This window comes from Parasteatoda tepidariorum, chromosome 6 (genome assembly GCF_982258835.1).
Source record: "Parasteatoda tepidariorum strain Cologne lab strain chromosome 6, Ptep-v5.0, whole genome shotgun sequence".
NCBI lineage: Eukaryota > Metazoa > Arthropoda > Arachnida > Araneae > Theridiidae > Parasteatoda > Parasteatoda tepidariorum.
In genome coordinates, this window is record NC_141760.1 from 101,331,268 (window position 1) to 101,359,019 (window position 27,752).

The 27,752-nt window shown below is 30.7% G+C and overlaps 1 protein-coding gene across 1 annotated transcript in view; it reads left to right on the plus strand.

The window, feature by feature from the left end:
• The window catches only part of LOC107449361 (A-type potassium channel modulatory protein KCNIP1), a 135,013-nt gene extending 108,375 nt beyond the window's left edge, over window positions 1-26,638 (plus strand). Inside the window, exons 5-7 of the mRNA XM_087166299.1 lie at window positions 20,347-20,559; window positions 21,484-21,546; window positions 26,493-26,638. Of these exons, the coding sequence (XP_087022425.1) occupies window positions 20,347-20,559; window positions 21,484-21,546; window positions 26,493-26,540 (324 nt within the window). The 3' untranslated portion in view covers window positions 26,541-26,638. The remainder of the gene's footprint in view (window positions 1-20,346; window positions 20,560-21,483; window positions 21,547-26,492) is intronic.
• The last annotated feature ends 1,114 nt before the right edge of the window (window positions 26,639-27,752 follow it).

Below are 27,752 nucleotides of genomic sequence, written 5' to 3' on the forward strand. Positions count from 1 at the left end.
TCTTAAAGAGTGAAAATTATTTCTACAATCCTTCACATTAATAACAGCTGTGCTCAGCAAGATGAATTTCCCATTAGTTAGGGTAAGACAGTTATTATTTCCATTTGAGAAGGAAGGATTTTGAGAATTTTCTAAGCAATGCACTTCAAAAGAGTTATGGCTTACAGATGGGAGATTCGATGGCGTCACACCCACGGTTTTTACTGCAGTGTTAAGAGGGCTGCTGTTTAATGTCGATGAATACTCGTGTAATAGAGTGTGATGATTGAGTCTTTTTTTACACACAAAACAAGCACTTTTCGAATTGCATTGATTGAAAGGATGGGAATCGCTTAAACAATTATAGCAGAGCTTATTTTTCTTCACCAAATTTATTCGTTCTGATAATTTCATCCTTTTAAATTCATCACAATGATATAATGCATGTGATGGAGATTTGCAAGCGAAACATAATTTTTGAAATTTGTTGGATTTAACTAAAAAAGACTTAGATCGGTCAGAACTAAATTTAGATGGGAAGTTAGCATTAATACTATTTAATATTTGATATCTTCTTTCTAAAAATTCCAAAAATGTGTCAAAATCAGGCACTTCATTATCTTCAAGAGTCAATTCAAACTGTTTACGAGTTTCGCGGTCTAATTTATCCAGAATGATATTTAATAAAAAAACATTAGAAAGCTTATCTCTAGTGAAATCTAGTATTTTTAAGGATCTAAGATTTTTCTTGATATTGTCCAAAATATTACGAAGTTCCCTAGACGATTCTTGTTTAATAGGTTGCATTTTTAGAATGTTTTTGACGTGACAGTCAACTATGAGTCTTTTATTTTCGTACCGTTGTTCTAATGCCTTGAATAATGATTCAAAATTATCGTCCGACGTTTCTACTACCTTCGCTTCACCCCTTAAGGATCCACGCAGGTAATACAATTTTTCGTTATCTGACAGTTCCGGATTTTCATTTATTAGACTAGAGAATTGGCATCTAAATAAATTCCACTCTTCTATTTTACCGGTAAAAATTGGAAGAGGAATTTTTGGTAACTTTACAGATGCTCTTTTAGTTTGGTCATTTAGTTTAGAGTGATTTTCATGCATTGAACCATCTACATTTTGGTTTGTAGCAGATACAGTTTTAAAGAATTTGAGTTTTTTAATAGAGGTTTTTAGGCTTACCTCTTGTTTTTGAATCTCCTCATCAATTTGAGACAGCAGTAACTCCTTTTCTTCTAGTTCATCGTCATCGAGCATTTTGTAATACTCATTCTTTAGAGCATCGAACTTCTCGTATATATTAGTCACAGTATCCAAGTGGGCTTCGAGTTCGAAAATGTCTATTTCAGTTTGTTGCATTGCTTCCGAAACAGCATTCGATAGTTTTGTCAGTTGTCCTTTTAAATTGCCACGTTTACGATTTAGCGAGGCTATGTCTCTACTTCTTTGAGACAATGATTCGGTGTCGTCATTGTTTGACTTCCCAGTAGCCATTGTTTGGCTTGTAGTAATCCAAAATGAGCTGATTTACCTCCGGGTCGCTAGGACCAAAAACATGGAGGGATTTTAGGCGTATGTTGCAATGAATTGAGCAGAGGACTGTATCATTCAAACAATAGTTTTATTTTGATATAAGAAACAGCAAATCGTCCTTGTCGGACTGGAGAGGAGCGGTTGACCCGCGTGATTCTCTATGTAGAGAGAGAACGAGAATGGTTATTTTTCGTGGCGCGTGATGAACGCCACTTACACCCACTCATGATCCTTTAGAAGATCATGCGTGGGTGTTAACTTTATTTCTTAGAATTAAACATATCTTATTAAGCGTTAACAGTAATAGTAAACTGTGCGCATGCGTTGTTTGATAATTTTTTTAGAATTCTTTTTTTTCACTTTTAATTTTGTTATGTGAGCTTATTTTTGAGATATGTGACCAGAGAGATCCCATAAATACTTCTTGAGTTGTGAATAAAAGAGAATTTCATCATTTGAACGATATTTTTGTTTTTATTGTTTTAATCACAAATCAGAAATTCTAACCTACAGTTCAAACTAGATCGTTTTCAACACTAATTCAGGCGAATATCACACATAAAGAGGGTCCAAACTGATTGACATGTTCCCAAAAGTTAGAGTTGAATCAAGGAAAAAAACGATGCTAAGGCCTAAACTTACCGAGGCTGAAAAAGCCAAAGAACGTAGACGGGAATACCTTAAATGTTACACACAAACGGAAAAACGAAAGGATTTCGTTCGGAAACGCAAGCATGAAGCCCGTCCCTCACAAAAGTAGCAAAGAGGTTGAGAGTTTTGAAACCTACCGAAGAGCGAAAGGTGGCTCTCCGAACCCCTTTCATGCAAATACGAGAACTGGGTGCTGATCACCAGTTAGGAATAAAAGGATCCATTGTACCCAATGACTTGCACAAGTCCGTAGACTGTATTCCGCGCAATATAAATAGTGAATGAATATTGTCTCTGTATTTGGAAAGTCAAAATTTAAAATTCATCAAAAAGTAAATGAGTAAATATATTTTGTAAATGGAATTTCGATCATCAGATTAAAAGTTATTCATAAAAATTTGTTGACTGTACTAAAAAAAATTTTAATTGCTTTTCGCAAACAGGTTTTATTGCAGTTGCAGTGATCAAGGTGAAACAAAAAATTGGGCTATAAACAACAATGAAACGTAAGATAGACGATAAAAAGGAACTCAGTCAATTGTGTAACCTCATTCCAATGCAAATGTAATTAAAAAGGAAAGGAGGGAATAAAGCATAAAACCACTTTAATGATTTTGTATAGAAACAGAACGTTTCTAAACTACTGTTAGCCCTTTGGGGGTAGTAAGTGGCAGTCTTTTATGTACCCTTTGAATGAACGAGGAAAGAGACAACAAGTCTGAAATGTGTTAAAAGAAAAGAAAAGAAAAACAGAGGAAGGTCAATTTGTGGCTTCAAGAAAATAAAAGAACACCGGTGAGCATTAAAATGTAACTCAAAAACATTAACCCTGAGGAAGCAAAGAAAGATATTGAAGTGCTGTGGGTAAGAAATGTGGAATTTTGTCAGAATTTGTTTGTTTTAGCGACTGATTTTCCGAGTTGCCACCAACATGAACAAGGATCCCTTTAACCGTTTATTAGTGCGTTCTGAAAGTAATGCGCATGATTTTATTGTGACGCGACTATCAATCGCAGCTCACTCAGATTGGTCTTAAAATGTGGTGGGGGATTAGTCGTTTCAAATAAGCCTGGTCTCAGGTCGCTCCGAGTAGTCGGAGCGGTAGGACGTGTCTTTGCGCAAAGTCTTTTCTTCGATCGAGTCACAGCGTGATGGAGTATTCGCTGGAAAGCGATAAAGTTTTGTGTGCGGTTTGAGAAGAATGCGAATGCCTTCCAGCCTTGGCAGAATCGTCTCCGCAAGTGTATTGATGCACAAGGGAACTATTTTGAAGAATTTTAACCATTTGTACCCATAGGATCCATAAATCTATTTCCCCCAGAAAATGCGCATTACTTTCAGAATGCACCCTGTATCACAATATATTGGCAAGAATATCGATAATTGACGATATATCGTGATATTTTCACTTAATTGGTGCAAACGATGTTTTAAATAACGAATAAAAGCGTACTTCCTGACGTTTTTTTTCCGACGGATTTGGATTTCTGAATCCCAAAACATCGGGGGTAGCCGCAATCTTATATGGTTCCAAAAGGTCAATCAGAAGAGCAGCCCAATGTTTGGACCCTTTAATATAAATTTTAAATTTTATATTTTTTGCCATATCTCGAGAACTTTCAATGCGAATTGAAAATATTTGCAAACAATTATATAATTCATTTATCCAAAAATAATTCCATGCAAAAATTCTTTTAATAAATATTTATCACTTTTCGATATTCTATTTAATATTAGTCAAAAACATTTAGAATTGTTAGGTGTAAAATTCTGCACATATTTTTTGAAGAATGTAATTTTACGAGGCAAAATACGAAATTTTAATGAAATCAGTGGAATAGTGCCTGAGAAATCCAATTTTTAAAATATGACTTTTTTGAAGTTCGATTAATAATATAAAATTACATTTCTTAAAACAATGTAAAAAATTGTCCACCAAAGATGATTTGAATTTTACAATTCACAATTGGGTATAATATAGCCTACGTCACAGGTTGTGTTGTTCCTACTAAATTTAACCCATGAACGGCATTTTCTGCGAGCCTAACTTCAAGCCACAAATAAACAAACGAAGTGTTCGATCGTTTAAATAGCTGCTCGCCAGATTTTATTGCATTATAAAGAAACGTTATTGAAACTAAATACAACTAAATAAACAACAACAATTAAAACAAATAACAACAACTACTAATAACAATAACTAAATAAACAACAACAATTAAAACAAATAACAACAACTACTAATAACAATAACTAAATAAACAACAACTAAATTCCATTCGTTTAGCATTGCGTCATATGTTGTTCCTACTAAATCGAAGTAGTTGTGTTTTTTTCATATTATACCCAATTATGAAAATTATGAATTGTAAAATTCAAATCATCTTTTTATAAACGAATTTTATATTCGTCTGCAAAAAGTTTTCAATTCGCTTAATAGGTTCTGGAGATATGGCGAAAGACGCAAAGAGTAAAATCAATATTAAGGAGTACAAGCAAAGAACAGCTCTCCTGACCAAACTATGAGACCAAATTTCTCAGATTGCTTCTGCCCCTTTTACCCTGCCACCGAGTTAGAAATCCGAATCAATCGGAAGAAAAGGGTTCATTCAGCGAAAGTTAGTTTTTTTTCTGATTTCTTAACTTAAAACATCATCTGCATTAATTAATTAGCATATTTGAAATCACCTCCTTTAGCCAGTTTCGCATTGGACTGATCGTAAGGACACGGTTGCCAATAGAACACCGAAGTTAAGCATCACGGGTGTACGGGTGGGTGACCACTTGGATCAGTCTGCGTAGGGACCGACGATGCGCGGTTTCGGTCCCCGTTCAACTCTTCTACCGTAAAGTGCTCGACTTCGCGCAAGTCGTCTGGTCACCGAAAGCAAGGGAGCCATCTCCTCTGCAGAGGATCAAAATCGCGCTGGCAAGTCTTCGAATCATCCTCAGCGATGTTTGCCTGACAGTCGCCTATAACCCATTGTGCCGTTCTTGTTAAACATAAATAAAGTACCTACCTACTACCCTTAAGATTACGTCCGAAAACTTGAAGATCCGATCATTAGAACAAAAGTTATTCTGATTGGTCCGTTTTTTATTTTATACACTATACATAGCATTTGCGATAGTATCTTTTTGATATGTTACGTCATCGATAATGAACATATTATCGTACTCGATAATCATAGCTATCAAAAAGGATCGCGATATTATTGTATTCGATATTTATTGTTATAGTAAAGGATAGCGATATTGTAGTATTTGATGCACCTTTGTGTATTATCAGTTACCGATGGTCTGTGTAAATCAGAATCTGGTGTCGATGTTGAAGACATGTTGGAGAGTTTGGCTTTACGAACATTTCATACTAAGTGTCATTGTATATTATATATGCAAAGAATAAAACCCTTTGAATAGAAATAGATGAAATAATTCAGGTTATACCTTGCCTTAAGAATATCATGAAATCCTATCTGTTCTGATCGTTTTCGAATCTACTTAGTCACCGCGTTTCTTGTCTTTTGTTACTTTTAAATAACAATAAAATGTTTTATGGCAGTCAAAATTATGAATATTTTATAATTTGGTATGAAAATATGATTTATTGTGAGAGTGTCTGCCTTCGCTAACAATTGTTTAAAAACGGAGCTTTCCCTGAAGAAAAAATATTATTTTTCTTTAAACTAATCCCTTAAAAAGGTAAAAAAGAAAGACAAACATATGTTTCTGAATTTGGAGGAAAATTTGGTTTCAGAATTTCTGAAAGAACAGATGCCTATTCAAAAAATGACTGTTTCTTGCATGAGCTGCAGTCGGAAAATTGACTACGTATAATTAACGTTAAAATTTTGCAACGGCATATACCACGATTAAAAAAAATATAAATGAATAGAATAATATTTTTTTTTTAACAAACTTTCAATTTATTTTAGTCTGAGACATAGTTTTGAGAGTATATATCAGAATAATATATATATATATATATATATATATATATATAGCAGAATAAAGAGACAAAAAGGATAAAAAGAAAAAAGAGAAAAACTAAGAAAATTATTAAGTTTCCCGTACATGTAAGTTCATTTGAATTCGCCACTCGCTTTACAGATTTCGTTTTGTGTTCTGTTCTGTTTTTTTCTTTACATTTTATTTTCTGATTTTTACTTGATATATTTTTTACATAATGTGCTCTATTTCGTTTAATTTTTTTAAATATTTTATTTTAAATATTTTTCTTCTTCTCTTTTCATTAATCTTTAATATTTTTCAATTTTAAGTTTATATATATACAATATGAACCCATTCATATTCTCAAGCTATGTCTCAGACTACAATAAATTGAAAGCAATTGAATTAAAAATACATTGAATTGAATTAGTTATTTTTTTGATGAATTTGAATTTTCGACCTTTCAAATACAGAGACAGTGAAATCATGTGGTTGAGTATGCCACGATTCAACAGCCAATCAGGTTCGACACCAAGCCGTGACGTCGGTTGCATATAATCAATTGACATCCGACAAGAAACTATATATAAGCTTCTGTCGTTTGAGAAGATCATAACGTGGTCGGAATTTCAATTGACGATATATATATATATATATATATATATATATATATATATATATATATATATATATATATATATATATATATATATATATATATATATTCATTCATTATTTAAATAGAGATAAAAACAGTTATAAACACTATTTAAAGTTTAAAAATAACTTTGTTTAAAGATAAAGATACGTAATTCGATTAGTTGCAGTTTTAAGTTAGAAAGATGACATAAATATTTTTTAAACATCTTACCAGTAGAGTAAGAAGTAAGAATTTAAATAAATAAATAAATAAATAAAATTTTTAGATCTACTCGCCAAAGATCTTTAACACTGCCAGGACTGTTTTCGACGCCTTTGGTGCTATTTCATTCCCCCGCACTAATTAGACAAGACAACAACAACAATATAACTTTTAAACGATTTTTCTAGTTTTAGTTAAAATTGTTCCATACATAACTGTTGAAGTTATAGTTAATGCCTCAGTAAGTTTTGTGCTTGGCTTTAATATTTACTTCTAGTACTAAAATACGTATATAGGAAACATTATTTAACAGAAATATCTTTCGTTGCTTGCGATTCACTAGAGGGAAATCTTTTCATATTTTTCTTTTTTTTTTACCAAAACAATAAATCTTGTTGAAGGCTTAAAGATGATAGATGACTGTGTTTACCAGTTGTCATGTTTGAATATCTCTCTACATAAATAAATATAGAAAAAAAACTGAGATATCTTTTTTTAACATTTTATTAAAATTAATTTATATGTTTTTAATGCTCATTTTTGAAAAGAAATTAATTCTTTTATTCAGTGATGACTTAAAGTTAAACACCGCGCTATGAATAAAGTAGAAATAATGTTTCGCCAAAAATATCAATACATTTTTAAATTTTCACGACGCTTTCTTTTAGAACTATGTCCGATGTAGTTTTCAGTTCTATCTAGTTTCCAAACCTAAAAGTTTTTAATCTATTTGAAAATCAGGAGAGGAACTGCCGTACTTTCTTCTCTTATGACTCTTCACACGCTAATGGTGAAGGCATACTGAGTTTTGCCATAGGTAAAGAGTTCTGCTCTACACCATCTGTAGCCTATTTCGATTGAAATAAACAAAATGGCGTGTCAAAGTTGAGCTAAGTTTCTCCACTTGAGTTAAGAATGTTAATTAAAGTGAAGTTAATTAAATACAGCCCCCGTATCACCCATTGAATTTGTTGAAATATAATTCTTTCTTAGATTTCTTATTTGTTTATGTATTTTATTGTAACACGTGATGTATTTTTGTTTTGTGTACCTGGCAACTTCGATGCATAATTAGTTTGTTAATACATGGCTTCGTGCATGTCGTTGTGTTAAGTAAGAAATATATGGTGAAAGAATTAAAATCATTGTGAAAGAATCCTTGTGAAGGATTATAGAATGTATCACTTAAGATATTTGATACTTGACGGGGTAAGTTAACTCTTAAATAGAATCGAAAAAACAGTTGTAACATAAACCAAGACACGCTTTAACAACCAATCACACTCGAGATACCTACACTACGCCACTTGCAGGTATCCCAATGTCTCTTATTACTTAAAATAATACTGAATTTATTTTAAGTAATCTTAAATTACTTTAAATAATACTGATTTTTAATTAGATTAGCTGACAAAACTAAATTTTTAAGTATTTGTTAATATTGTTTGAAAAATGAAGTAAATAATCAAGATGGCTGCGTTAATGCTTGAGAAAGATTTTTAATTTCGCTGCTATTAGATAGGAGGGGGGACTTTTCAATTTCAGGCTTACCATATGTTATTTTAATTAAGTTCATTTTTCTCATACTTCTGAAACAGGTGACGCAAAGTTTTCTCTTTAAATTACAGCTCCCATTTCGTAACTTTTACAATCCAACAACTTGTTACTTTTTGAAGCGGGAAAAAAATGGTTATTTAATTTAAAGAAGAAAAAAAAACCTTCACGCATAAGTTAAAGTTACCCTTAATAAAACATTTTAACACCTTCTTCAACTGATCTTGTTCAATAAGTTATAAACTGTTCAGGTGAAGTAAAATGCATTTGCCTTTTTTTTTTTTTTTTTATAATTTTAAGCTTCTGGGAGGAAAAAGGGAGGTATAATCAATTTGAAATAACGAGCATTTTATCGTCTGTGACTAACAGATTAGGGTTAAACGAATATCTAATTTTGCTACTCGCATCAATTACTTAACTTTTTGGATTTTCATCAACAACTCGTGTTTTTTTTTTTTTTTTTTTTTTGAAGTTATACTTCTTATGCGACTTCCAACAAGGTTGCGTTAAACGTTTAACGCTTCATTTTTATTGGCCGGGAAATCACGTGGTAGGATCCAGTTTTCCCTCATTCATTTCCATATTGTTTTGGTTCTCACTAGCATAAAAATAATAAAAGTATTGTTTTTCTATAAATATTTTTTTAGTTTGATTTGATACACATATAATTTAATAGGATAGTATTTTTCATTTTCAAATTTAGTGGATAATAATTGTAAAAATGAGTGAAAACAATCCCACTGACAATGCGACGGATTTAAGGTTATGTCAAGGTACGTCTCTTGTGAATATCAATTGATTGTTAGGTTTTCTCTTTTGAAATTACGTTATGACGCATTCACATACTTAATTAATACAAATACATTTTTCATGGCGAGACGATGAGGCAACCACAAACACTTCCACTGGTTCAAGAGGGAAAAATGCACAATATTACCGTCATTACTGAGCACGGAAGCGAGCGGAGCAGGCAAAAAAAGTCGTTGAATAGAACTAGTGATATTTCTACGACTGCTGATTCTTTTACAATTGGGTATACTATAGCCTACGTCACAGATCGTGTTATACCTACTAAATTTAACTAGTAAACAGCATTTTCTACGAACCTGATTTCTAGCAACAAGTAAAAGCACCAAACGAAGTGTCTTGTTATAAGTCGCTACTCGCCAGGTTGGAATTGTATTAGTCTAGTTCCTTTGGAAATAATTTATATTGTTGTTTTACCGAAGTTTATGAATTTAGTAAGCATATTTAAAACTCAGTTTATTAATTAAACTGAAAGGTAAATGTTATTCCTAGTAAATGGAAGTAGTTGTGCTTTTTTCATATTATACCCAATTAACGTCGCAGGTTAATACGAAGTTTAACTTCTTTCGAGGGGAGGGACTCCACGCACTATTTTTTTCTTTCTTTCTAAGTTTTGATTCATGCATGCTAGGTAGATATGTATCCCAGATAGCAAAATAAGGTTTTATTTTAACTCAGCAAAAACCTTTTAATGTAAACCTAAAAAGGTTTTTCATGCGGATTACGTGTAAACCTTCTAACCTTAAAACTAGATCTGTGACAATCTGCTCTATTCTACGCTCATTGCCCTAATCCAAGACCTTGGAAAACAACCTTGGATATAAAAACCTTAAATACAGGTTAACTAAGTGTTTTCAAGTGTGAAAAAAAAACCTTTAATAAAACTAGTCTCAAGTTGAAAATAATCTTAAATATAGGTAATTACAAGGTTTCTTTTCGCAACGTCTTGTATTCGTCTTGTAAAATCCACAAGTATGCCGTAAGGTTACATGCTTTCTGGGACGCTACCGTAAATGACCGAAATCAAGAGAATGTCGACTTTCACCGGTGAATGTCAATAATCACATAGTCGCTTTGGCGAATGTCCAAAATATTTGTTAAATCCGCTTTGATATTAATTTATTCGTTGATATTATTTTATGTATTCGATATTTTAACATCTGCTGCGGATAGATTAGGAGAAACATCAATGTTCGGAGTACTGGTTAAATGCATACTGGGAAGTGTCACTGAATCTAAAAAAAAACATCACTGTAGGGCATACCGGGCAGTGAGACTTAACTAGACCAAGTATATATTTCGGACATTTATCAAAGCGACTATGTGATTGTCAGCAGTCACAGGCAGAAGTCGACAACAACCAAATTCGATCATTCACAGTAACATATACACAGAATGCTATTTGGACATTTTAACTGGAAAAAAAAGTTCACATGGCAACCGAGAAGGCTTATCTAAATCTATAAAACACATAAAAATTGTCCCGGTATTTACATATAAATTATTTATTTATACCTGTTATATAACAATTGATTACTTATTAAGTCCCCACTTTATACAGGGTATTATGTAATGACTGCCCTTAATATGAATTTTCAGAATATTTCGCAAAAGGGAAAAGTATCACTTTGGATATTTAAAAAAAACTCTATCGAAGCTTACCGAATCACAATAGGGGAAGCTGGGACTTAAAACATCAAGGCCTGCTTGGTAACCGGCTGTAAAGACTTTTATATTTTCTCACAAAAGACGAGTCGCCTGCATCTTAAAGGATTTATTCACAAGTTATCGATACACATCACAACATTGACATATCCCACACAAATATTAACATAGACAGAACATATTTCAGAATCAGACATCCATCTTTTTTTTAAATCTCGACTCCTACTACTTTGAAAACAAACAGACACCTAAAAGAAAGTTAGTGTGCCATCTAGTGGCCAGTTTCTTACACGGCCATCAAACAGGTTCTGATGTTTTGCTCTTGGCTTTTTCACGCGTGTCTTTTTGCTGCTCTTTTAAATTTAAATATGTGTATTTGCTTATAAGAAACTCACTGTAACGAAAATTTGATCCGCCGTTTAAAAGTTTCTTATACCGGCTTTTACTTTATCATACATTGGTTGCTGGACTTCCACGTGAAAATTCATCAGGTACTGTTTTTAGTGGAAAAGTAGTTGCAATATTTAGTGAAAAATATTTAAAAGAAAAACCTTCTGTTTTCTCAGATGTAAGATTGTTAGAGGAAACTTTATTTAAATTGCAGCAGTCGTTAAAATTTCTAACATCACGTTCAATAATATATGTAATTATTTAAAATAAAATTTGTATTCTAAATACAAGGTCTGTTATGGCCTGTTATGGTTTGATTGCTGAAAGAAACAGAGATGAGCTGAAAAGGTAGTTAATGGAAAATATGTTCAAGTTTCATCAAGCAGTCAAAGAGGCTTCGAAGTTTTTCATCCCACCTTCCTCGCTAATGCTTCCTACAGATTTCGATTGTGTCTTTGCTTTTCCATTGTTTCAATATTATTTTTCAACCCCTGATAAAAATACATTTGTAGCAAGGAATCAAGAAATTATCTATTAAATGCTGTCATTAGAGCAGCGATGGCTCTGGGGATAGAGCGCTCTCCTTCCAATGAGGTAAACCGGGTTCGAATCCCAGCAATGATTGGTCGATACAAATTCCGCATCTGGCTTGCACCGACCACAGTGCTGACGTGAAATAGCCTCAGTGGTAGACGGATCAGGTGCTAGAGTCCCCTTTCCGTCAGACTTACCGTGGGATGTTCTTGTGGTCTTCCTCTCCATGTTACGCAAATGCGGGTTAGTTCCATCAAAAAGTCCTCCACGAAGGCAAATGTCTCCCTATACTTGATCCAGGAGTTCCTTGTCTTCTAGATTGAATTCAAAATTACAAGGCTACGAAGTTATACATTAGCATATATGGCAACGTTACTTTTAAAAAGTAACGAGTAAAAGTACAAGTATTTTTTAAAAAAGTAACGAGTAAAAAGTAAAAAGTTTTTATTTTAAAAAGTAACGAGTAAAAAGTACAAGTAAAAGTACAAGTACTAAACTAAAAAAGTAACGATTTAAAGGTACATTTCTAGGAAATCGAAAATTCAAAGTAACCTAAAATTTCATTGAATAATATTCTTATGTTCTTTAATGTTTTTGCAAAATTGTTGTATTTTATTTAATTATTTGTAATTTTGAAAGTTATGGATATTAATTTATTTTTAAATTCGGAAGAATATTATAATATAATTTTATAATATAATCGTAAAATATAATTTTAAAATCAAATATAATTTTAATTTCAAACTTTTTATGGATTTGCACGAAGAAGAAATTTTATCTATTGATTTTAATTTTTAGTTTATTATTTTTATTTATTTAAATTAAAATTGATTTAAAATTGTTTTACTCTTTAGAAACGCGTTTTAAAAGCACAAACATGAACAACGCAAACACGGGGTTTCAGATAGCTTTGTGATCTTTGAGCTAGTAAAAAATAATTGAATGTGCAGTATAAGTTGAAACAGAGGATATTTAACCAGGAAATTAGCTGTGAATGCATATATATTGCACATTAATTTTATAAATTAAAAAAGCATAAGCATTTTTTTTTAATTTAATATTTTTTTTTTTTTTTTTTTTTTTTTAAAGAAAGCTTACCGAGTTTTACAAAAAAGTAACGATTTCATTCGATATTTCCGATACAAATACTTGTACTTGTACCCTAAAAAAGTAACGAAAGTACAAGTAAAAGTACTAAATTTAAAAAGTAACGAAGTACAAGTAAAAGTACGTACTTTTTACTTGTACCGGCGGTACAAGTAACGAAAATAAAAGTACTGCCATATATGTACATTAGTAGTCTTAAACCCAAAATTTGGGTCTGCTGTTCAACTACGGTTATATAAAATAAAAGGCAGTCCTTACGCCATTTGTTCTTTACCTCGGAAATAATAACCACGAATGTCAGCAGAAGTGAAATTCGAATAAAAATTCTAAATTCAAGAACGAATAATGTTTTTTAGACCTTGCTTTAAAATTCTGGAAACGATCTCAGTCTTGTCGAAGTATCTTCCATTAAATATTCAGTTTTATGGCCACTAAAAGAAGAGATTTTTCGGTAAAGAGCTTCTCATAAAATTCTTTTTCCTTCTTGACTCAAGAGAGAATCATTTTTATTCTGAAGTTTCCTTAAACAAAAACATTATTTGGAGCTAAAGAGAAAATATCTCGCGTGTTTATTACTTGTTTATTAAAATAGAGGAAATTATTTTAATTCACGCCACATAAACTCTTAGTTCTTCAATTTAGATTTCGGGAGAACGAATTTAGATATTTATTGGTTATAGGGATCATGTGTTGATGACTATTTTTCCGAGTTACCGCCAACACGAAAATCGGTCCCTACAACGGATAAGTACCGAATTTAAGATGCATTGACAAAAAATTTCGATATTTAAAAATATATAACGCAATATTTTGTACAATTTAATTCTATAATATTTATAAATTGATCAATATTTTCGTTACCTTCATAAAAGTTATTAACGCTCGCTGACACTAACATCGTATTCAATAATTGTCGCTATGCACTATTTTCAAATTCGATAATAAATAATAATAACTGTAGTGATCACGATATTATCGTTTTTTACATGTATACACCTATGTGTATTATTTTTAGCCTGTGACAAATGTAAACAAGAATATAGCGTTGTTCTTACGTGAGCTTAGAACAAACTAGATGTGTGGAACAGACTAGATTACAAATTATCGTGTAACAAAAGTAATTAAAAAAAACAATATTGGTATAAGTCATATATTTACCGTTATCCAGTAAAAATACTACCGGATTCTGTCGAGTCACTGGTAAGAAAAACAAAATGTACATCAAAACCAGTTTTATTGTCGATTAAAGGGAAGAGGAGTAGAATGGAAACTATTAGAAACACAGCCAAGTTTTATCAGGCAATCAAACTGATATTGATTTTTTTCACGGCACCTTCCTCATTAGTGACCCAATTGATTTTTTAACTATTTTTCCCTTTTTTTTCTCTTAAATTAGTTTCGATCCCTAATCAAGGGCGCCGGCAGGGGGGTGCAAGGAGGTGCACTTGCACCCCCCTGTTTTATTTTCCATACAATTAAAGAGGTACAGAAAAACAATTTTTTTATAAACTTTTTTAATTAAAAATATTTTTATTCGAAAACAAATAATTAAGTAATTATTGATACATAACAATTAAGAAATTGTTTAATCAAACAAGAATTGTAATCGTCTTGTTTGCTGTCCAAATCTGTTTATAACTTTTTCAATGAATTCTGAGTCATCTTTGATTCTTTTCTTATGCACACTGAGCATGCACAGACTACTTAATCTCTCGTGAGACATTGTAGACCGATTCCATGTTTTGATGCGTCGCATTGTACTAAAAGGGCGTTCAATAGTGCACGTAGTGGCTGGAAGAGTTAGGCCAATTTTGATTACCTCTGCTACAGCTGGATAAAACGGTGTGGCCTCAATAACTAAATCGATGTATTAAAGGGATTCATAAGAATTTTCTCTATTCCTCCACATTTCGTACCACGTTGTAGCTTTAGCGATGAAATTCAGGGAGAGCAGATCTTCTATATATATCTTCTAAAATTTCAAGATATGACGCTTTGTCCAGTTTGTTCATATTATTCGGGTGAAGCTGTAAGAGTGAAAATGCTTTTCTTTGTGTAGAAGAAAAACGGTCTTTCAACGACGATATAATGGAGCCCAAATAAGGAATAAAGATTGACCTCCTGAAAAATTCTTTTGCGTTTTTAGAAGGCACATTCGATATATAGCTATATTTTTAAATTTCTTTTAATAAAATATAAATAATATTATATTTTCTATTAGTTATTTAGTTTAAAAAAGGTGTATAACGCAAAATGACTTCTCACAACTGTAAAACTTCATCAACACAATAAATACCAATGTTAAGCGTGCACAAACACGTTAGTATACAAAACTACTATTTGTAGTTATTTGTGTTTCGGAGTCAGTAACTTTGCCATCAATACAGTTTCTCGTGGCAAAATTTGCAAGTACAAAAAATTCGCACTTTTTTTAAAATATCTTGGTAACAATGAAGAAATGTATTTTGAAAAAAATTAACAGATGAAAGCATATGTAATAACAAAACAAAATGTAATAACAGAGTATTTCTATTTTTTTTGAGGGGAGGGGTTAGTTTATTTGTGGGTTGCACCTCCTTTCATATTATTCTGCCGGCGCCCTTGTCCCTAATATAAGTACTTTTTGATTCATTCTTGAGAAAGGTTCTAAAAATATATATTAAGGTTGTTTTTTTAATGTGTTTATACAAGAGTAAATAATTTAAAATCAATTGAAATTGAAATAAAAAAAAATTATTTATTCAAATTGATTCGATATTTCAAGGTCCTTATAGCAAACTGTTTAATTTATTTTAGTTCATTTTATTTTAAATTATTTTATTTCAGTTATTTCATTTATTTATTTTATTTCATTTATTTATTTTATTTCGTTTATTTATTTTATTTCATTTGTTTATTTTATTTTATTTATTTATTTTATTTCATTTATTTATTTTATTTCATTTATTTCATTTATTTAATTATTTCATTTATTTAATTATTTCATTTATTTATTTCATTTATTTAATTATTTCATTTATTTAATTATTTATTTATGTATTTTGCTTTCAAAATTATATGAAAACGCGATTTTTGGATTTACAAGCTTAGAAAAATTCAGAAATTTGCAAAAAAGAACCATTTTTGCTGTCCCCTGCTTGAGGGTGCCTGAAATTCAAAATAAGAGTAATTATATATTTTTCTTTTGTTGTCCCACCTTTGAGTTAAATTAGTTAAAAGAATTAAAGCATCTTTTGACAAAAAAAGCAATTTTTCGAAAGTACTAAAGAAACCTTACCTATTACGGAGTTCAAAAGACAAAAATTAAATAAGTATTCAAATAAATGAGTGAAAAATAAATTAGTAAAATATTAATAATTAAGGCAATCGGAATCATTGAAAAAAAGATTCGAAAATTTCTCTTCTTCCTTTCATTAAAAAAGGAAAGAAAAAACAATAAATGGAAGTATATTTACAAAAAGGATTATATTATTGACTTAAGCCTAAATATAATTCATATTTATTTGTTCTTTCTTTAATGAACTTTTCTATTTACGAATTTCTAATCCTAGACTCTTATCAAATCATTCCATCAGCTGCAGAAAAATATTACTTCATTTCTGTTTTAAGTTTATCTTTTAAACAGGGCGCACAGGAGGAAAAAAAAGAGGAATATTTAGGGAAAGAGTCATTAAGTGTGATTAGCGACGATTATTTTATTTTTCTTTCCTATTTCTGTTATCTTCCTTCGCAATTTGTTACACAAAACACTCAAAATAAAAATAAAAATCAATTGATAGAGAACTCTAATGATAGTAAATGAACCGTTTTCCGATTTTTCTCTCTGATTCTATTGAAATAGATTTTTCAATGAGGGAGTTTTTTTTTCCTTTTGTTTTAACGCAACTATAAAAAAAAGATCTTATCATTAATGGAATAAATAAATTTTCTTCATTTTACACAAATTATTTTTTAAAATTATTTTTTTACTTGTTTACTTGTTTATATAGAATCTTATAGTGCGTCTAATAATATGGCAGTGTTGGGCATCATTCACGAAAATTTTATTCATGACTAAATTTATTCAGAATAAATTTATTCTGAATGATTATTCATATGAAAATTTAGTCATTATTCATCATTCTTTATGCAAATGTATAAAAATTTTTGAATAATGATTGATGAATAAACTTATTAGTCATGACTAATTTTTCTGAATAAAATTTTGAATAACCAGCAAAAAATGCAATCGATATGTCTTTGTCTATAACGAGATGCAAAACATCGTTTGCTCTTAAACGTCTCATCATCCGTTCCCATTTTTGTTGACCGGTGAAATTATTCAGTTATTCTTGACTGATGAATAAAGGATACTGAATAACGAATAATGAATGATTTATTCTTTATTCAAAATATTTCTGACTAATGAATAAATCTTTATTCATCATTCATATTTTGAATAATTATTCATCATTCTTTATTCATTATTCTGAATGACAAATGCCCATCTCTGTAATATGGCCAGGGACTCGGGGACTGTACAAGACGAATGATACGTTGAAAGAAATTTGTTACCACCTAAGTACAGAAATCAGTTCGCATACTACCCCACCCGTTAAAGTTCCATTTTTTAAATTACCTGATTTGTAAACTACCTACTGTAGATTATCTGCAAATCTACACTATCTGCAACTCGATAAATTAACAATAAATTCTTTTTTCGAACAACGTTTCTTATGCGCTTAAATAAATATACGTAATGTTATTTATTTATTTTTTGAATTTTAAAGAATAAAATTAACACAATCGAACAATCAACACTTTAAATCGAAATAATCACCGCGCAATTAACACTTAATTATCGGATTTCGCGTACTTTGACTGTACGAAAACCGTTAATATGCGCATTAAATAATTAAAATGCAGAAAACGCTTAACTCTGAACTTCAATGGGTCACCCTAGCTAACATGTAGATTAGCTATAGTATGTCTAAGGTAAGAACTCCCCTAGCCATTCGTCTGAACCCGTGGTGGTGATTATGGTATAGTCTGTCTAAGCTGAGAACTCCTCCCGCCACCAAGTGTGAGGCCGCCTGATGCTATGGAAACAAGAATGGCGCATTTTAGGGAGGGTAGCTTCATTCTAGGACAACACAATAGACCGAAGAAAAAGATTCCCTTTCTCCCGCCGAAACCACTCCAAAGTAGTGAAACCGCACCCCAAATTGAAATAGTCATACCTCGTTACCATAGTAATCAGTAATTTTTACTATTACCTAATTATAAATAAGGTTCGAGATGCTTGTGTGTACGATCTCCCAAAATCAACATAAACAATGTCTAATATTTGCTTTAAACTTTAACAGATTGTAAAAACTTAATTGTAGTCATTTCGTAAAGTAAGATAAAACTCATAGTCTCTTACTATTACTATTGATTTTGAAACCAAGTACCTTCGAACCATGAAACCAAGTACCTTAATCCACTTGTGGGTTAGTAAATGTGCAAAATTAGAAGATTGTTTCTCCACAAATGCACTATTCCCTTAGTCAATAGCATGGGAGAGCCGGTTTTGTCATGCGGAGAAGAATGCAGGTTAAAATACGACTTCTTACGTGCAGAGTCGTCAGTGGGTCAACACGTAAAAACAACTCCAGATTTCGGTTTTCGCAGGTCATTCGCATGGGAGTATCAATTACAAAATTACCGCGATCATTAACGATAACAATACACATTGAATACAATAATATCGTGAATATTATACACGACGATACTAATTGAATATATAGGGGAGAGTGGGGTCAATTGTAACAGGGTACGATTGTAACAGAGCAAAAATTTCGAGTGTCGGGTTTTAGATTTGGTTCTTAGGTGGCGCACAAGGTGTATTTAATAAATCTACATGTACACCCCTGCTGGCAACCATTTCTAGGTACTTTTGAAAGAGTTACATCACAAAAGATATTTTCACGCTACGCAAGTAATTTTTTTGGTATTAGAATATTATATTGCAACAAAGTAATTTTGTTTAAATAAATAAAAATTATTAACCGAATATGTAAGTGGACACCTTAATTAACATTTCAGAAAAAAAATATTAGTTTACTTAATTAACTAGCATTGTTTTTAACAAATGAAGCTGAAATGGCGTCTTGGGGACAATTGTAACAATAAGTAAAGGGACGATTGTAACAGCTGAAAATAAATAATCTTATGCTTACAAACAATTACTTAACTCTTTAAGAACTACCAATAGTTTCCTATATCATTTATATTATGTTGCATGTGCATTATTTTATTTGTCACCTTTCACAGCATAAATTAAAATTTTTAACCCCTTAAAGTTAAAAGTTTAACCCTTTAGGTCTCTGCTCATTATTTTTACTCCTAAAGTATCACTACTATTTTGATCAATAAAAAAATATATCACAACTATGATAATATGTATAATTAACTATGTTTTAGTTGAATTTATGAACTGTTACAATTGACCCCGTAAGTGGGGACAATTGTAACAAGTGCACGACTGTCGAAAATTGTTAATTACTTATATAATAACATTTAAAATAAGGTATTTATTTTTTTTTTCTAGTAGAGAATAGTCTACTTTACTCGTCTGTCAATTAGTACTGATAATATATTGGATTTTTTGCTAGTTAAAAATAGTTAAGTAAAAAATGTTACAATTGACCCCACTCTCCCCTACTCTTGTAAGTGTTGATTAACTTTCTTTGGATCACAAAAATATTGACCAATCAAAAAATAATGTACTTGAGTTAAATTGGAAAAATATCGCCACATTTTGTTCAATATCAATATGGTTTGTTATAATATCGTAATATTAACATTCGTTCTTATCGGATGTCTGCGGTTGCAATCTTATCGGATGAGAAACGGTTGATCCCGCAGTGGACTGATCGTAAAGAGACGGTTCCCAGTAGACCACAGAAGTCAAGCATCACTGGCTGCGGTAGGTAAGCGGGTGTGTGACCACTTTTATCAGCCAAGGTGCACAGTATCGGTCTTCGTTAAACTGTTCTACCGTAAAGTGCTCGACTTTACGAGCAGGTCGTTGCGCTACCAAAGCAGAAGAGCCATCCCCTTTCCAGAGGATCAAAATTGAGGTGGCATGTCTTCGGATCATCCTTAAGGATGTTTCCCAGACCGCTGCCAATAGCTCATTGTGCAGCTCTAGTGCGACGTAAATAAAATACCAACCTACCATAAAAATTTAAAAAGAAAACTAAAGTAATAATTTTAAATGGTTAAAAGTAATTCATGCTAGGAAATTGAACAGTCTGGGTTTGTTGTTTCAGGAATTTCTGACAGGCCTGTCGATGATGACGAGAGGTCCGACAGTTGATAAGCTTCGATGGACTTTCAGACTGTACGACATTGATCAGGATGGCCGCATCGGACGTGATGAAATGCGGGAGATAATACACTCCATTTACCTGATGCTTGGACGATACACGGAACCCTCCGTCCACGAATTCACGGCAAAACATCACGCAGACCAAGTCTTCGAAGTGAGTATCTATGCGTTTATAATACAGTCTATGGTCATATTATTATACTCACTCAAAATCTTAATTACCAGCTGATACTTTACAGCATTATTGTTTTTACACGATTGCAACCGGTTTGCACTTATTTACAGTAATATTTACTGTAAAATTACTGAATCATTGTTAGTAAATATACAGTCCCTGGTCATATTATACACACTATAAGATTCTATGTAAAATCTTAATTACCAGGTGATACTATACAACTTTATTGTTTTTACGCTGTTTTCACTTGTTTACGTTACGTGTATCAATGGGTTAAATTAGACGATATATAATATAAATTCAACTGTTGGATAATTTAGACAATATATTATATAAATATAGAATATTTATTCTTTAGTATATTATAATAATTAGACCTAACCATTAGATGCACTTTAGTGTTTTAATAATGACATGTTTTGCACGAGTTTATAGGCAATACTTTATCTTTAGACATACATGTAAGTCTTATTCGGGAGATTTTTTATATACTTCCTATTTGTATTTATTTTTAACGTACTGCATTACAATATTAACCAATTGATAAACGAACGTAAACAAGTGCAAATCGGTTTTAATCTCGTAGAAACAATAAAGCTGTAGAGCATCTCTTGATAATTAAGGTTTACATAGAATCTTTTAGTGCGTCTAATAATTTAACCAAGGACTGTATATTACTGAAAAAACTACAATATAAAATTTTACGTTAAGAATGGATTTTGAGGTAAACTGGATTTTACGGTACTCAAGATGCTTGTTTTTATTACTATAATGTTATGCAGAATTTCTTAGAGTTGAGCGGCAGCGAACAAGGGACTCAGCTCCCCCAGTATTTCCATTATAACAGAATAATTTATGACCCAATGGAAAATTTGAAGAAACATTTTTTCTGATTTTCAGAGGTTGGATCTCAACCAAGATGGCTACGTTACATTCGACGAATTCCTGGAATGTTGTCAAAAGGTAACTTTATTTCTCTTTTATTTTAACCTCCCCACATTTCATAAATCTTTTTTTTTTTTTCATTTATAAAGAAGACCATGGCTTGAAAAATATAATACTATTTTCTTTCGTTATTTTAAAATATATTTAATTTCCTACATCATGAAAAATGAATATGAAAAAGTTAACACTTATTTAAAATTATCATTGTTTGAAAAATACTTATTTTTCCAAAACTGGGTATTTTTTACTATGGGATAATTTAAAAATTTCAAACAATTTGCGGATTTGATAGTTTACTCCCATTTTAAACACAAAATAGCTGTTTTTCTAGTCATAAGGACCTGAAAGAACTATACATATTTAAAAGAATTTCGCAAAATTCACGAAAAATAAGTTATAAATTAAAGTGTGAAAAAAACAAGTTTACTAAACTGTCAACTGCATTGTAAAATATCAAAAAAGAATAAGCTGCTATGCCAGAAATGTGACATGTTAATCTTTTAAAAGCTGGTCTTCATGTTTTACACAGTTTCAATTTCGATTGAAATCAATCTGCATAAAATATGATCATTCGAAGGCTTGGCTTATCATTGGCCTTTTTCAGAAATTTCAAAAAAGTAATTTAATTATTTTGAGGAAACCGATCCACTCCGAATAATAAATTACTTCGCTTCGCTTCAAATTATTTTGTTTACGTTTCACTTCGTTACTCTTTTTTTTTTTGGTTTAGTTTTCTTTTTTTTCTTAACTTTTTTTTTTTTTATCTATGGTACTATCAATCTAGAAGTTGTTCAGACTACGAGAAAACTGTCAAGGAGCCATATTTCTTCGACTTCTACTTCTTCCAATAGAATAAACATATTTTTACTCTAGTGAGAGGAGGGGAAAAAATACAAGTCCTTTTCTGTTATTAGACGCACTATAAAATAAAATTCTATTCCATATTATTAGACGCACTATAAAATTCTATTCCATATTATTAGACGCACTATAAAATTCTATTCCATATTATTAGACGCACTATAAAATTCCATTCCATATTATTAGACGCACTATAAAATTCTATTCCATATTATTAGACGCACTATAAAATTCTATTCCATATTATTAGACGCACTATAAAATTCTATTCCATATTATTAGACGCACTATAAAAATCTATTCCATATTATTAGACGCACTATAAAAATCTATTCCATATTATTAGACGCACTATAAAAATTCTATTCCATATTATTAGACGCACTATAAAAATCTATTCCATATTATTAGACGCACTATAAAAATCTATTCCATATTATTAGACGCACTATAAAAATTCTATTCCATATTATTAGACGCACTATAAAATTCTATTCCATATTATTAGACGCACTATAAAATTCTATTCCATATTATTAGACGCACTATAAAATTCTATTCCATATTATTAGACGCACTATAAAATTCTATTCCATATTATTAGACGCACTATAAAATTCTATTCCATATTATTAGACGCACTATAAAATTCTATTCCATATTATTAGACGCACTATAAAATTCTATTCCATATTATTAGACGCACTATAAAATTCTATTCCATATTATTAGACGCACTATAAAATTCTATTCCATATTATTAGACGCACTATAAAATTCTATTCCATATTATTAGACGCACTATAAAATTCTATTCCATATTATTAGACGCACTATAAAATTCTATTCCATATTATTAGACGCACTATAAAATTCTATTCCATATTATTAGACGCACTATAAAATTCTATTCCATATTATTAGACGCACTATAAAATTCTATTCCATATTATTAGACGCACTATAAAAATCTATTCCATATTATTAGACGCACTATAAAATTCTATTCCATATTATTAGACGCACTATAAAATTCTATTCCATATTATTAGACGCACTATAAAATTCTATTCCATATTATTAGACGCACTATAAAATTCTATTCCATATTATTAGACGCACTATAAAATTCTATTCCATATTATTAGACGCACTATAAAATTCTATTCCATATTATTAGACGCACTATAAAATTCTATTCCATATTATTAGACGCACTATAAAATTCTATTCCATATTATTAGACGCACTATAAAATTCTATTCCATATTATTAGACGCACTATAAAATTCTATTCCATATTATTAGACGCACTATAAAATTCTATTCCATATTATTAGACGCACTATAAAATTCTATTCCATATTATTAGACGCACTATAAAATTCTATTCCATATTATTAGACGCACTATAAAATTCTATTCCATATTATTAGACGCACTATAAAATTCTATTCCATATTATTAGACGCACTATAAAATTCTATTCCATATTATTAGACGCACTATAAAATTCTATTCCATATTATTAGACGCACTATAAAATTCTATTCCATATTATTAGACGCACTATAAAATTCTATTCCATATTATTAGACGCACTATAAAATTCTATTCCATATTATTAGACGCACTATAAAATTCTATTCCATATTATTAGACGCACTATAAAATTCTATTCCATATTATTAGACGCACTATAAAATTCTATTCCATATTATTAGACGCACTATAAAATTCTATTCCATATTATTAGACGCACTATAAAATTCTATTCCATATTATTAGACGCACTATAAAATTCTATTCCATATTATTAGACGCACTATAAAATTCTATTCCATATTATTAGACGCACTATAAAATTCTATTCCATATTATTAGACGCACTATAAAATTCTATTCCATATTATTAGACGCACTATAAAATTCTATTCCATATTATTAGACGCACTATAAAATTCTATTCCATATTATTAGACGCACTATAAAATTCTATTCCATATTATTAGACGCACTATAAAATTCTATTCCATATTATTAGACGCACTATAAAATTCTATTCCATATTATTAGACGCACTATAAAATTCTATTCCATATTATTAGACGCACTATAAAATTCTATTCCATATTATTAGACGCACTATAAAATTCTATGTTAAATTATAATTATTAGGTGATACTATATACAGCTTTATTGTTTTTACTCGGAAGAAACCGGTTTGCATTTGCTTACGCTCCTGTATCAATGGGTTAACATGGTGATGCAATACGTTAAAAATAAATACAAATGGGAAGTATATAGAAAAACTCCCGAATAAAAACCCATTACATGCAGGGCTAAAGAGAATAGAAGGGCTAGTTCACTCCGCTCTTAGAGCTGAAGCTACGATTTCCCTCCTCATGACGTCACTGTGTCCACAGATCTCGGAGATCGCAAGCAAAAATATGATAACTTTGCATCTTTCTCTTTGTAAAAATAAGTCATACTTTTTCTGGTTATTAGCCATCAAACTTTACGTAATTAACACATTATTTCCGTTCATAAACATAGTTAAAAAAAACTTTCTTGGTTATTATATTTAAAAAAATACCATTTTAAACTTATAAAAATGTTTTGCTAGTTGGTGAAAATGACACGATAAATACTTTATTTTAAAAAGCTCAGTTTTAACTTTAACTATTAAGAAAAATGAAGGCATATATCGACACTTTTTTTATCTACATATTCTTTTATAACGATAAGTTAAGTTTAGAATCCCTGATTTTAAAATATGTCGTTAATGGCAATTTGTTCTTACTTAATCATTAGAAAACATCGACCTTAAACGCTAATTACTGAAACAAAATAATAATTTAGGTTCATAATGACATTAGAAATTTTACAATTGTTTATAGACATTTAAATTTACGATGATATAATTTATAGATATTTAAATTGAAGAGAATATAATTTTTAAAAAAAATCATAAATATTTAGAATAACTACATTATAAAATATGTTATGAAATTAGGAGAATTTCAACTATATACTATATATTTTATTTATACTTTTTATTTACATTTTAATTTTCTTTGACTTTATCCATTTTTTAATTCTTTTCACCTGCCTTTCTTTATGAAGTAACGAGGCGGTTTCTATTTAGATAATGAATTTTTATAAAAGTTCTTTACGACAGAATAAACGTATTGCTGTTTTATATTAACTGTGTCATTTCGGAATCCATTCTTTACATAGTTGTTCATTTACTTTAGGGAACACGCGAAAAATTATACTTTTTCCTTTTGTTTTTATATCAGAATTTTTGCAAGTTGCAATCGCGCAAACTGGCATTTCGATAATAGTTTTAAATTCTTGTAAATTCACTGCGAAAACTGAGGAAAGTCATTATAGAAAATAACAAATGTCTTAGAATATCTCACAAAAAGAAATGATCCAATATTAGTTAGAGCTAGTAAGGCCAAACGCTCCGTTCTTGAAGTAAAAGTGCGAGCTTTGCGCCAAAGTGACGTCACTAGAGTGACGTTGGAGGATCGGCGCGCCGAGAGATACTTCAAAGGAGTGAACCAGCCCTTCTATTCTCTTTAGCCCTGCATTACATGTATGTTTAAATATAAAAGTATTGCCTATAAACTCGTGCAAATCATGTCATTATTAAAAAACTACAGTGCGCCTAATAATTTGATCTAATTATTATAATATACTAATATAATGCTTGATATGATAAATATTTATATAATATAACGTTTAATTTTATCCTATCGTCAAATTTATATTATATATCGTCTAATTTAACAAATTGACATACTAACGTAAACAAGTGCAAACCGGTTTCAGTCACATGAAAACTCTCGCCGACCCGAGCCGAAAGGAATCCAAAACAGTGACCCCTCACCCCTACTTGAAATAGTCATACCTCGTTACCATAGTCACCGCCGCAGGTTCAGGCGGATGTCTGGTGGAGTTCTTATTTTAGATAAACTATACTACCAACATTGCGAAAGGATTCCATTTTATTCCATCCTCTTGAGCATCCTGTATCAGAAACTAATGTTCTATATTAGTGTCTTGATTGTTTTTTTTTTTTCTTTCTTTTGCAGGATGAAAATATAATTTGCTCACTGCAACTTCTGGACACTGTTCTGTGATTAAAAGGAGACACGCACAAAAGAAGTCTTTCTAAATGAGCTTTCATGTAAAAGATTATAGATAGATTGTCTTATTGATAGATATGTCAATGCATTATTACTTCACCTTTTAAGTTATGATTTATTAGATCAAATCAGAAATAACTTCCCTTATTAGGTTTGAAGAGTTATATTTTAAACTCAACCGAAATAAGCTCAAAATATTTTTTTTAAATATATATACTAACTGAATAGTTCTGGGTGACAATTAAAAAAATAATCAATTAATCAGTACTGAACAAAACTGCAAAATCGTGCACAAAAATTAAAGGCATATACCGACACAATTGAAGAGCTTAGTGGAAGAACCAGGTAAGTGATATTTTTAGGAGCATTTTTGAATCGGTGAAAATAACATAAATGTTTGCATCAACATACAGTTCCTACTCAAATTATTAGACGCACTATAAAATTCTATGTAAAATCTTAATAATCAGGTGATACTATACAGCTTTATTGTTTTTACGCGACTGAAACAGGTTTGCACTTGTTTACGTTCTTGTATCAATTGGTTATATTTAGGCGATATATAATATAAATTCGACGATTGGATAAATTTAGACGATGTATTATAGAAATATGGGATATCTGTTATATCAGGTATTATATTAGAATATTATTATAATTAGGCCAAATTATTCGACGTACTGTAGTTTTTTTTAATAATTACATGTTTTGCACGAGTTTATATGCAATACTTTTATATTTAAACAAACATGTAATGAGTTTTAATTCAAGATATTTTTTATATACTTCCTATTTGTATTTATTTTTAACGTATTGTATTACAATGTTAACCAATTGATACACGAACGTAAACAAGTGCAAACCGGTTTCAGTCGCGGGAAAACAATAAGGCTGTATCGTATCACCTGACAGTTAAGATTTTACGTAAAATCTTATAGTGGGTCTAATAACTTGGTCAGGAATATTCAATGTAACGGAATTCTTTTTGCTTTTACTTTAAATTTTAACATAACTAATCTTAGTTTTTTGTATGCTTTCATGATTTTTACTTTCAAATTAGGCTGTGGTCAATGAAATAAGGCAAAGAATTCTCGCCTCCTAATTAATCGGTAATAAAATATTTTAAAGACTACTTTTTATCTTCTTAACTTGATATTAACCTCTCTGAAAATGCCACTAGCCTGCTTTTTTACACTAAGCTCTTCA